Here is a 14,164-nt window from a genome sequence, read left to right as displayed (position 1 = left end):
GATTTTCATTGTGCTGAAAAAGTTTAGTTTATCTTTTCATTAAATGATAGGTATAGGTGTACCAGAATCTCATGGCAAACAAAAATATTGGAAAAGTGTGTCTTTCATGTGGCAAATGTCTATGGCTTTATTGTCACCTGTCAAAGTAAATCAAGTGAACGCAGAAATTTTGTAATGCAGTCGCTGCAGAAATTTTGTAATCTCTTCATGCCTATTTGTTATTTTTGTGAAAAAGTCGAAAAAGCTCAAGCAGCTCATATTGTTTTCAATGTGTATTGTAAAATAAGGCATAATTCAAAGTCAATCTTTGATTTTAAAGCGCGTCGTTGAGTTGACAGTAAGTTGGAGTGAAATTGGATACATTTAGTTTATTACTTAACTGCGTCAGAAGGAGGGTTTTTTTAAAATATTATTCTTATAATAGCTGCTGTATCGGGGGTTTCAGGTGTACCTCACAAATTGGTGCAGAGAAATGGTGAAAATGTTATGACCATGTAAATAAAATTGAAAAAGATTTCATCAAGTAAGATGTAAGATAGAATAATTGAAATGGTGGAAGAGCATTTAATAATAAATAACTCTTTATCTTGATCATCTATTGAAGAAAAGTGGAATCCTTGGAATCGTTTTCTAGATCTGAATGAAGTGATTAGTTATAAGTATGATACATAATAAAATTAGTTACATAAAGTAATATACGATTTACTTATTTTTCAAGACATTTCCCTATTATTATTACTGACGGGATTGCTACCATGTACCTTAGTTTTGAGTTTCCAATATTTCGGCACTGTTGCAAGCGCCATGGTCACGGAGTAACTGAAGAAATTAAAACCAGACATCGTTCAGATGTGCGTTCATAAGACCTGAGATTTAAAAAAATCCCACGTTTTGTTTAAACAGTAAGCGAAAAAAAAGTGACTTGAAAATGGAATACAAAATGATAAGGTATGGTAAATGATAAGTCTTTATCAATGAAGAAGCAGAAGTTCAATTTCATGTGTCCTTCATCTAGGCTAGTTTCCATCGTCACTCAAAGTTTGGCTGCGGTCTCAAATTTGGGCTTAATTGAGGTATTTTTTGGGTGAGAGGCATAAGAACTAATGCCGTTCTATATCAAGAATTCATACTTAAAGATAATCAACCAGGTACAAAGTATTTCCTTGTATGTTAGTCTGCCACTCTTTAGTAAGTCCCGAAATCCCCGCTTCGGCTCCCCTACTAACCATTCTAACCATTGTACACAGATAATATCTTACATGCTGCTTTTCATGTTACTACGTCACATTTTCAAAATCCGCGCGGAAAATCGCTCCTAGCGGAGGAGCGCACTTTGAGCTTGAATATTTCAGTCATTTTTAAAGATATCAAAAAAGTAAAAATACAGTATTCATTCTAATTTTTTGTAGTATTTTTTGGCATCTTCAACAAAAATTGTGCGCCATGTCCATTACATTAATCAGTACACGCATCAATTTTGTTCAGTCTTTTTGTTTATTAATAAATAAAAATATCATACTAAAATTGCATACATATTTGTTTGTATTGGTCTGGGTGTTTTCTTTCCATAATTTATGTATAACGTATGTACGGGGCTCTGTATCGAAAATCACTATGAGCAATAAGCACCACACACGGTTACCTGGAGTGCATTACCGCAGCAAAAAGCTTGCCATCTTAAATGAACGGTATAATATCGAGGTTTCGTCAGTACAGTTGCGAACAAAGGTGTTTGTGTAGTGTGGTTGAGTTGAGAGGTCAGATTATTGAAATAATAAAACGAACATTTTATTTTTTAAATACATTTTAAAAATAATTTACATTACAGATAACAATGAGAGGATGACATTGCAAGGTGGTGCCAGTCCAGTCTTAAATCCGTTGATATATGCTGCATCTGCCATGTTTTTGGCTAAAAGATTCTACTATCTTGCAGTTTAGACTTTTATTACAGACCTCAGACAGTATTTTTGGAAAACTTTTACGCATGGTGGAGGAAGGGACGCTCTAGAGACTCAAGTCTACAAGGAGTCACATGAACTCCAAGTTTTAAATCCGTTGACATCTGCTGCATCTGCCATCTTTTTGGCTAGAAGATTCTTCTATCTTGCAGCGTAGACCTTTAGCTACAGACCTTAGACAGTATTTTTGTGAAAATTCTTACGCATGGTGGAGGAAGGGACGCTCTAGACACTCAAGTCTACAAGGAGTCACATGAACTCCAGTTTTAAATCCGTTGACATCTGCTGCATCTGCCATCTTTTTGGCTAGAAGATTCTTCTATCTTGCAGCTTAGACCTTTAGCTACAGACCTTAGACAGTATTTTTGTGAAAATTCTTACGCATGGTGGAGGAAGGGACGCTCTAGAGACTCAAGTCTACAAGGAGTCATATGAACTCCAGTTTTAAATCCGTTGACATCTGCTGCATCTGCCATCTTTTTGGCTAGAAGATTCTTCTATCTTACAGCTTAGACCTTTAGCTACAGACCTTAGACAGTATTTTTACAAGCTTTATATTGACTTCACTTGTTAGTATGTGTGGGACAAATCTTGCAACTGAAATTAAGACCACTTCTCCTCAACCGATTGAGCTGAAATTTGGTATACTTATGTAAGTACGATGACAATGCAATGTTATGGTACCATTGAGCTGGTCTGATGATGGAGTCAGGAGGTGGCCATAGGAACTCCTAAACGAAACGACGGAATCGCATCGAGTTTGGGTTCGTTGGATTTGTCTTTTCGAGCAGTTTCGTGCTAAATGATGTCCAGGGTCATGATGATGGATTAGGGAGGTGGCCATAGGAACTCCCTAAACGAAACGGCAGAAACTCATCGAGTTTGGGTTCGTTGGATTTTTCTTTTCGAGCAGTTTAGTGCTAGATGATGTTCAGGGTCCTGATGATGGAATCAGGAGGTGGCCATAGTAACTCCTAAACGAAACGGCGGAATCGCATCGAGTTTGGGTTCGTTGAATTTGTCTTTTCGAGCAGTTTAGTGCTAGATGATGTCCAGGGTCCTTATGATGGATTAGGGAGGTGGCCATAGGAACTCCTAAACGAAACGGCAGAAACTCATCGAGTTTGGGTTCGTTGGATTTGTCTTTTCGAGCAGTTTAGTGCCAGGGTCCTGATGATGGAGTCAGGAGGTGGCCATAGGAACTCCTAAACGAAACGACGGAATCGCATCGAGTTTGGGTTCGTTGGATTTGTCTTTTCGAGCAGTTTCGTGCTAAATGATGTCCAGGGTCATGATGATGGATTAGGGAGGTGGCCATAGGAACTCCTAAACGAAACGGCAGAAACTCATCGAGTTTGGGTTCGTTGGATTTTTCTTTTCGAGCAGTTTAGTGCTAGATGATGTCCAGGGTCCTGATGATGGAGTCAGGAGGTGGCCATAGGAACTCCTAAACGAAACGGCGGAATCGCATCGAGTTTGGGTTCGTTGGATTTGTCTTTTCGAGCAGTTTAGTGCTAGATGATGTCCAGGGTCCTTATGATGGATTAGGGAGGTGGCCATAGGAACTCCTAAACGAAACGGCAGAAACTCATCGAGTTTGGGTTCGTTGGATTTTTCTTTTCGAGCAGTTTAGTGCTAGATGATGTCCAGGGTCCTGATGATGGAGTCAGGAGGTGGCCATAGGAACTCCTAAACGAAACGGCGGAATCGCATCGAGTTTGAGTTCGTTGGATTTGTCTTTTCGAGCAGTTTAGTGCCAGGGTCCTGATGATGGAGTCAGGAGGTGGCCATAGGAACTCCTAAACGAAACGACGGAATCGCATCGAGTTTGGGTTCGTTGGATTTGTCTTTTCGAGCAGTTTGGTGCTAAATAATGACCCAGAGATTGAGATACAACTAAAAAGTCTAAAATAAAATTATAATAAAAAAAAACTTTTTTAAAAACAAGCTTTATCCTGAAATGCAGTTGTACTAAAACGAAAAAAATAATTGTATGCTTGGTTCAAAGAATTTCGAAAGCTTGTAGCGCAAACACAAAAAAAGAGGAATAAATTCCATGCGCGATACAAGCTTTCGAAATTCTTTGAACCAAGCATACAATTATTTTTTTCGTTTTAGTACAACTGCATTTCAGGATAAAGCTTGTTTTTAAAAAAGTTTTTTTTTATTATAATTTTATTTATTATTTATTTGTGTCAGTGTGCTCTTCTAAATAGTGTAAGACGATTGTATGTAGGTACTATTAAAATGTAATTTTAACTCATTGGTTTTGTCTCATATTAGAGGAATGTACTATGTATCATGAGTAGAGTCTTCGTTTAAAAGGATGCGAACGATTTAAATTTCAATAGGTAGACAAAATTGATAATTTTTAATTATCAAAAATTTAAGCTTTCTCCAGTAACACTGATATTATTATACTGTGACTCATCAAAGTCATCATTGTCAAAAATATTGACAAATCGCGAACTGTCACGGCCAAAAAACTGACACGCGTCCGTTCTCCGTAAGCGCCACCGCGCGACTGATTGAGATTGTCCAAGCCGTCATGGACGATTTTTTCCACATTTTTTAACATAGTAACTAAATAAGACGCAATATAAAAATTTCATCCGTTAAAAGCCCTCAAGTTATTTCTGAACTTTAGTTTAGTAAAAGATTTAGAATCTCAAATCGCTTATTTTAAAAATAAAACCATAAATAGAAAACGAATAGAGGTAACTTTGGGAATTTATTCTATCGAGTCAACTTCATCAAATCGTGTTTCCATCCGTTAATAGCCCTAGAAAATATCCTCAACTATGCCCAATAAAAATCTTAGCCTTTAATTTTACTGTTTAGTACCTCAAAAATGAAAAATGAAAACCTCATTTTCGCCATTTTCTCTGCTACCCGCCCTTAAGTGGTACGCAAACGTCCAATTAACTATAGTCCATGCGTATAAGGCTACACTTTGACTACCTACGAGTACATAGTTGTTGCTTCATGCTCGTGGTGACATTTGAGAATTTTTGTTATTTCAATTAGGGCCGGCAACTGTAAAAAAAATAATTATATGTATCATAAATGGATATTATATTTCTCTTATACAGTGACACGAAAAACAATAACATTTTCAAAACATAAAACTGAATAAAATAGCAAATGTGTCACCGAGAGGGCATCTACTCATCATCATGCAGAAGTGTCACAAGCAAGAGGCACATTTAAATTACTCAGAGGTGACTGACTGACTGACATAGTGATCTATCAACGCACAGCCCCAACCACTGAACGGATTGGGCTGAGATTTGCCATGGAGGTAGATGTTATGATGACGTAGGCATCCGCTAAGAAAGGATGTTACGAAACTCCACCCCTCTAAGGGGGTAAAAAGGGATCCACGCGTACGAAGTCGCGGGCGGCCTAGCGGCCTAGCGGCCGCCCGCGACTTCGTACGCGTGGATCCCTTTTTATTAGATAAATTGATAACGATTAAGAACTTCTTAAGCCAACGCCGCCGTCTGCTGTTTACTCCAACCTGTAATCAATGTTCCCCAAACGACTTATTCAGCCAAAATTGTATGAATTAGTCGTATAAGTACAAAGTTAATGAAATAATATTATTTTGAAATTATGTAAACTTAGCTATTAACAGCAAAGACATTTATGGAAATCAGGAGGACTATGTTCAGCAGTGGTCGTCCTATGGCTGAAATGATGATGATGATGATGAGTTATTATTACCAATTAACGATACCTCATTATTAGAGTCATTGATTTGACAAGATACGTAATTGCTTTCGCGTCGTTCCAGCGCAGCGACTTGTGGATAATTGCGTTAGTTTGACCACCATGCTAATTAAACTTAGTGTATTGTTGCATATGTCATCCAATTAACGGGAACAGATATTGAATTATATGGTTTAGGCCTTGCTATTGCGATTGCTATTGAGATGATAGTAATCAGAGTTAATAATTAATATAGTTCCATATTGACATCTAATTACCATCTGCACTGCAAGAGACATCATAATAATGGTAGTTGCTATTTACTCTAAGCACTTTGCTTCGTCATAATAATTGTAATCTACACTGCTCTTTCAAATTCTTTGCTTCTAATATGGACGCCAAAATACTTGAAGCGGACTTCATATTATCATGGTTATTGCTTTTAGACACTTATTTCGTTTAAAAGTGGCCAGTAATAAAAAAGTTACCATCCTTAAATTTTGCGATGTAACTATAATAACCTATTAGACAACAAATCACCTAGTTACTAGTTGTTGACAGTTATACTATCTCGGCCAAATGAGGAATAATCAGACTTATTAAGTACTTATTAACTTCCACGTCTTCTTGTATAAATGTCACGCTCATCTACGTATTCACTTCACTTGACATTTCTGGATCGAGCAACGTCTTCCATCGTCACTGATTAACTAACGGTAAATCAAAGCAGGCTTTTTATCTTTGACCAGTCAATATGCAAAGTGGCCATGTTTTCGGGCGTTTTACAGTTGCCAGGACATTATTGTACTGTATACAAGGTGGAATTTTGTAATGTCAACCTTCAGGTGAAAGTACTCTTAATACTGTTGATTTGACTGATTTTAATATCGTTTTACTTGACAATTGTGCACTTTGAAATTTTTAATTTATATTATTTGCAATGTATAACTTGTTGGAGCGTTGGATTCTCTGTAAGCCCTCAAACAGCTTTCTAAATAAATAAATAGAAAATTTTACTCAAAGAGAACATTCCTTCCTGCATTCAAAGATTTCTCAAAACTCGCTTGCCACAGTTGCTGCACTCGCTTGAGAGTGTTTCAAGGACGTAAAAAAATATTTTATTTTATTTTACACACTAAATGGAATATCGTGAGAATCCCTTTTTAAATGTGAATACTTGAACTTGACTGCGATCCCTTTCATAATTTTTCACAGTTATTCTATTAATGGACGAGTATCAAATTATCAATCGATGTTAATTCTATAGCTTATGTAAAATTCTACAGGTTCCTATAAAGTCAGTCAAAATGTCTTTATTTGCATACCTAGACTGTTTCTACCTTATTACCTACTTACGAATCGTGAAATATGAAAAAAAAGAGTAATAAATAAAAAAAAAACGTTTTTCTCTTAAGGAGCCTTTACATGTCTCATAATCTTTTTACTCTACCAGCGCTTCGAGACCAACATTTGGCAAGTGCTGAGAAGCACCGCAACAAACTTTTATAACAAAGATACAGAGTGTAAGCCAAATAAACTTTCATCGGAACTCTGTCGATATAAACCGGAATTTATCAAGTAATAACGCTCAACAGCCAAAGTCCGAATCTTGGCAAAACCATTTGACGCTGATATCCGATGAGTAGCGCGAAGTAGGAACTTCGCAAAACTGTCGGAACTGGATCTCACCGCTCCGAGAGCGATCTCAAGTTAACTCTGATTAGTTAAGGAGTCGAACAGTTGTAATTACTTATTTGTTGAATTATCAATTATTTTGCTTGGGATTGGTTTAAGCATTCGCGCTATTTAAGCCAAAGCCATTTTATCAAGATCGTTCATAGAATAAAAATTATGAGTATTGACCCAAATTGAGCGTTTGCTTTGTGTGTGACAGTAACTTTCCTCATAAATTAACAAAATATTTTAAAGCTTATTTTTCTTCTTGCTAGAAAACTTTTTCTTTTCTGTTATGTGCCATATTTACCGTTCACAGAGGTTTTATTGCTTACGCGCGCTATGAACAAGGTTTTTTATTTTGTTTTTGTAAGTGGCCAGCACTGTCTGGACGGGGCACGCGCAGGGATAACTTTATTTAATCTGTGCCCAGTTTACTCCTTTCCGCTTTTTTTTTTTCAAGTAGCGACTTGCCTAGATAATTTTTTTTCTTCTTTCTTTCTAGCCTGGATATGACTGTGTCAATTTGCCTACACTTAATTAAGTTTTAGTGGCTGCTTGAACAAGATGGTGAATTGTTTTCTCTTTCACAGGTGGTCCAGGAGTACGAACGGGCTGTGATCTTCCGCCTCGGGCGCCTACTTTCTGGAGGGGCTAAGGGACCGGGTGTGTACCTACAATTTATTAACTTAATTATACAATTTAGGTTTTTAATCAGGTCAAATTATGACAGTTTTACAAAAATCGCTTTGTATGTTTCTAGCAGTTTACGTTAGAATTACATGGGAATAGCTATTATTTTAACACAATTTAGGTTTTGAATTTGGGTCACGCGATGATACGCTAATGCGTATAAAATAATTTCCTGTGGTTCCCAGTTTCACTAGAAATATTATGTCATATCAACCACATTAAAATAATTGATGCAATGCTTAAGGAAGTATTTTAAAAGAATTGAAGACGTTTGTTTACTTAATAAAGATAATGTACATAGATAACCAATCAACTAGCCAAAGAAAACAGTAAAGTAACAACTGTATTTTCATTTGAAAAAGTGCCCCAATCGATGTCGTAAATAAACACACATACAAAATGACAAAAATAACTTGTGAAGGTTGTGTAAGCTATTTTATCGATTGTTCGTTGCAATCGTACTGAATTAATAATTAGAACTTGTAGAACAACAACCGATATTACATGCAGTAACCACGCCATTGGTCGAGTAATTTAGTTGTGAAATTACAGCTATTACAGCTAATATGATACTGGAAAGGTTGGTATCCCGTCGTCCATATGTATTTTATTAATCAAAATTACACAGTATAGAACTAGAGTGACTGACATAGCCCGCAGAATCGCTAAAATCAAGTGGCAGTAGGCGGGGCACATAGCTCGTAGAGCTGATGGCCGCTGGGGCAGGAAAATTCTTGAGTGGCGACCACGAGCCGGAAGACGTAGCGTGGGCAGGCCTCCCACTAGGTGGACCGACAATCTGGTGAAGGTCGTGGGAGGTGCCTGCATGCGAGCGGCGCAGGGCCGGTCTTTGTGGAAATCCTTGGGGGAGACCTTTGTTCAGCAGTGGACGTCTTTAGGCTGAAACGAACGAACGAACGAACGAACACAGTATAGACAGTATACATTATTACAATATTGTAAAGGAAATCGTTTGGAAAAATTCGTACTCTTATATTATGGAACCAGAAAAGATTATTTACTATTAGTAAAACTCTACTGTGGCAAAACACAGTGTATTTAATAATGTAAGAGCTGTAGGTGCAAGAAAGACTATTTTCCCATATTTACAATGTCTGTATTGGACGAGGACTTATTATGCTTAATAACAGTCTAGAAACAGGCAATTTAGGTTACTTATTTTCTGTATGTCATTGGACATATGCATGCACTCGTACATTATAGTACCTACCTATTGATTTTCATACACGTGATTGTTATTTTTTCAGCCTATAATCAAGAGAGTAATCTAGCTTGTAAACGTACTTCTAGGTAGGATTTAAAAATGCACGAGTTAGATAGTTCAACTAATTATTGTTCCACGTGTACCGCATTGATACCTTTGCAGTGAAATACTGTTTAATTTCAGCACATTGCATTTGAACACCTTATTGCATATAAATCTACAAAGCCTACGATTAATTCGCGTCTCTGCACAATAAAAAAGGTATTTTAAATCTATCTTTGATTTTATCTTCCATTTATCTCTACAAATACAGGGTGTGGTTTTGTAAAACAACGGCCATCTCAGGGGTGGTAGTAAACATGAAAATAATGACAAGAAAAATATAAATAAAATTGTAACTATTACTTTAAATTTAAAAAACCTTGTTGAAAATTTTAGGAGACGTTTGACGTCTCCTAATATTTTCGAGACTGCGCTTCATACCGCCCGCACTACCCCCGCGTACCCCGCTACACCACCGAGCATATGCGGCCGCCGCCCCGGGAGAGTGGGGGGACTTTCCGATAGCTCGCCTGCGTAATAATACCATTTTCCTGATTTCATGGACTTTTCCATGAATTTTTTAAAAAATATTTTTATTTTGATTCAGTGCAGTGTACACCAACCCTGAGATGGGCTTTATTTTACGAAACCAAAACCCTGTTTAGTAAAAAAAATACTTAAATGCAAAAGCAATAGGTACCTACTACGAGTACGAGATATTCCGTGGCACCGTAGCACTGAATGTGCTCGTAGCCATCAACTTTAAACGCTACGCACATCTCGTAGTAACTTCGTTACGGCATCTCGGCTTACGTCTAGGGACAAGATTGTAAACGGCTCTCAGGATCCCCTCTGGACACGTGGTCCGACTGCTTTGTCCGATCAATCGGACCACGTGAACTTTTTTTTCCTGTTGGTTCGATTAATCGGACTACAAGGAATCGCAATTCCACTTCGTCCGACTAATCGGACTTGAAATAAATTAAGGGTGGTATGCAACAAAATCGATCCATGGAAACTATTTCTCGTGTCAATTTCATACCTACCAATGCGATGCTCTTTGGTCATAATAATAACAAGAGCTTCCTCGTGAACGGCTTGGCATGGAAAGGTTCACTATTAAATAAATTTATAATAATAAATTTAAATCAATATTGATTTGAATAAATTAATACAAATATGTAAAGGTATAAATATTTTTAATTAAAGATTGTTTCATTCAATGTAAAACGACCTCCTTTTAGTTCAATTCAAAGTTCAACTGAATTGAACTTTCAGGAAAAAAACCGTAAAGTCAACTTTCTTCAGTAGGGGAACCTGTTGAACCTTGGACAGAGTTGTACCTAAAACAATTGTATATATTTTTTAAATTATGCGGTTTTATGAAAAGTTGTCTAGGGTATTACATACGTTATTTGTCAACATTAACGTGAAGTTAGCTAAGATTCGCCGACGCCGTGCAAGTACAAGAAAAAATGGTAATTTAATATTTTACACTGACGCAGTGAGATTTTGGAGGTTTACTTCATGTCAATTTATGAAAAATGTTGCATGTTTGACAAAACGGTTATAGTTAGAACATAATCTTTATATATCTAGCTACTGGACGATATGAGTTTCAGATCCTAAGCTCAAATGGAAGTGGGTTTATTATGCTTATTAAGTGAAGTAGTCGTAATGTTGTACCTTGACCACCCAACTAGCGATGTACCTTGGTCACTGATTTTCATAACGTTTTAATGAGAATTTTATTGTAATAAAAAAAACATATTATACTGTTATAGAAACAATGCCCCGAAGACCTCAAAATAGCAATTTAAAGTCTGTTTTTGATATATATTTTTTTAATTTCTCTTGTTTTTTAAATTTACGTTTAATGTATCTTCATATGACTTTTTTAACATTATTTTTGTTGATAAAGCGGTTTTAATGGATATTTTGCTAGAATTTATGTTAAATGATAAGAAATAAAAAAAACTAGATTGCAAGTTAAAGCCACTCCAGCGCGTATTTTGTCCTACACGACATAACATATCAACATTCAACAAAATTTTCTAGAAAAAATGTTGAATATTGTCATATTTTTGTTGATTGTGTAAGGCTAAACATGGACTGGAGAGCCGGCTTAAACTTAAGTGATTTGTTGCCAAAAAAATGTGAAAAATAATTAGTACAAAAAATATGGATTAGGATCTTTTTAAAAAAATACTTTTACTTAGATATTGTTGCTAATAACTGTAATAATTGGCATTTCAAATAATAATTTAACAGAAAATTAACAAATTGAAGCGAATATAAGCATTTATTTAAATTTAAATAGGTACAACGTACACGGTCCAAGGTACATCTGGTTTGTTGTACCTAGGACAGTTTTCCCTTTTTTTTTTCTAGCAGCTAGTATGCCCAAATTTTTAAAATTATACACAATTTTATGAATGAATTATGTAGTTAATTAAATGATCTTTAAATATAACTGCACTAGACAAGTTTAACTATCACCATTATTTTTCAAAAAATCAAAATTCGAAAAACTGGCCTAAGTACAACAGGTTCCCCTAATCTTTCAAGGAAGTTGAAATACACGGATTTTTTTTATAAACATTTCCTAAATGTTTATATTATTATAGATAAGTAGGTTATGTAGGTAGGTATTCATTTGTTTTCCAAATTTTCAATAAGGATGTTTCCTGGGTAAAAAGCAAGAGTTTTAATTAGTCCGTCAGTTAGCTTATCAAAAAATACTCGACATCTATTTTTCACTTTTTAAAACTAATGAAAATGTAAAGAGATAAAGCGTGCCAAAGTTCTAAAGAAAAGGCCCGTGACGTCAGTGAGTGCGTAAAAGTGCTGCACTTTGTGACGTCACGCGGAACTTCAACGCACTATAACTTTGAAATTATGTATTTGTTTGATTGGCAATTAAATAATTCAAGTCCAATATTTTTTTATATTAAAATTGACGGACGAAAAAAATTTTTTTAGGAAACTATCCTAAAAATCTATCAAAAATATTCAATAGATTTATTATAGTTGAATTTTTAGGAAAATATATTCCGTTTATTTCAAATTTCTAGAAAAATTATTGAAACTATGGATTTTTTTTCCTGAAAGTTCAACTCAGTTAAACTTTGGTTTGAACTAAAAGGAATAGGTCTGTTATAGTTTTTCAATCAAGAAAATGCAATTAAATAGTGTTGAGTTAATGAAATAATAAATGTATCTTTCTTTCTTTCTTTCAAATAGGTTGGGCGGTTAAATGTCGGACCATGTAACCTTAAGAACAGAAAGTCTTGATAGTCCGACTCCTTAATCGAACCAACAGGAAAAAAAAGTTCACGTGGTCCGATTAGTCGGACAAAGCAGTCGGACCACGTGTCCAGAGGGTCAGGATCAAGGTCAAAACATTTTATTTTTAATGAGCAAAGTATTATAATAAACTTTCCAATACCAACTTTCGGTAACAAAAGTACTAGTACGCAACAAATTTTAATTAATCTTACGTTAGGCTTGATTAAAGCAATATTGATATCAAAGTGATCAACTTTAATGCATTTGTCAGACTGAAGTCGCTTGAGAAAAAACCACATACGTATAAAATACTAGCTTTCCGCCCGCGGCTTCGCCGCCGTGGAATATTTCTGTTTTTTATATAACTTATGACACTCAGCAATAATGTGGCTTTCTATTGGTGAAAGAATTTTTAAAATCGGTTTAGTAGTTCCCGACATTACCTCTTACAATAATTTAACAAACATACAAACACACAAACTTTACCTCTTTATAATATTAGTATAGATTAGGTACCGTAGAATGGGGTTACTTTGGCCAATTTTGAACTTTTAAGGTCCATATCTTTTAAATTTGTGGGTGTAAAAAAATACAAAAAAAGTCTAATAATCGGTTTTTATAGTACTCTCGATTCGTGTAATAAAAAATGATAAAATATAGCTCAATTTTGAGAGAAAAAATAAAAAGTATGTGATCAAAGCTAAAAGAAGAATGGGGTTACTTTGATACCCCCAGATTTTATTGCGTAAATAGAAAGTAACCACAATTATAATACCAATAGATTTAAAAAAATCAAAATCTTTTCAAATCAAAATTTTACGAACGAAAAGAACTTAGAAATACTTAAACTTTGCAAAAGAAAATTTAAAAAATAATTATAAAAATAATTTGTCTTAAAAAATCAATAATATTAAATTTATGCATCAAAACAATAAGAAAAGTCATATAAATTCACTTAAGTCATACAAGTTCTGCAATATCAATATAAAAAAAATTGGACACATTCAACGTTACTATCCAGAATTGCAAAAGGCTTTGGTTTTGGCAGGTAGATTAATTATTTCACTTCTCCTAATTTCAGATATATCATCGCGAACCAATTTGAATTCTTTTTTATATTCCAAAAATTTGAAACCTTCGACTACCAGTGGATATTACCATTTAAAGAGGAGTATAGTCTCTGGGGATAATTTGATCATTTTTGATCAATCTCGCACCAATACCCTATCAATGACACCCCGCATCAAACAAACTCAAGTCATTCCATTATCTTTAAAGTTAGAAAAACATTAAGCACTGTATGGGATAATCGATCATAGGCCACATGATGGAGTAGGTATATTCTAGAAATTTCATTTTACTATCACATAAATAAGTACACATGAAGTTTTGCAACACAATTATTTAGCTATAAATAGAGAATAACATTATATTAACCTTTTTTAATTAAAATAATAGGCGAATTTCCCGCGTGTTCTCAAAAAAGGAATTGACAGTTCTTCAGTGTTACTAATCTAAAAAAAAAACTACCAAATTTCACCAATAGAAAGCCACATTATTGCTGAGTAAT

At 35.1% G+C, this 14,164-nt stretch overlaps 1 protein-coding gene across 1 annotated transcript in view; it reads left to right on the top strand.

The window, feature by feature from the left end:
* Window positions 1–14,164, top strand: part of LOC135087192 (band 7 protein AGAP004871) — an 86,066-nt gene that overhangs the window by 51,438 nt on the left and 20,464 nt on the right. The window contains exon 4 of the mRNA XM_063982033.1: window positions 7,940–8,012. Within this exon, the coding sequence (XP_063838103.1) occupies window positions 7,940–8,012 (73 nt within the window). The remainder of the gene's footprint in view (window positions 1–7,939; window positions 8,013–14,164) is intronic.

Source organism: Ostrinia nubilalis, chromosome Z (genome assembly GCF_963855985.1).
Source record: "Ostrinia nubilalis chromosome Z, ilOstNubi1.1, whole genome shotgun sequence".
Classification (NCBI taxonomy): domain Eukaryota; kingdom Metazoa; phylum Arthropoda; class Insecta; order Lepidoptera; family Crambidae; genus Ostrinia; species Ostrinia nubilalis.
Note: the sequence above shows the minus strand (reverse complement) of the source record. Positions and strands in the feature narration are given on the sequence as shown.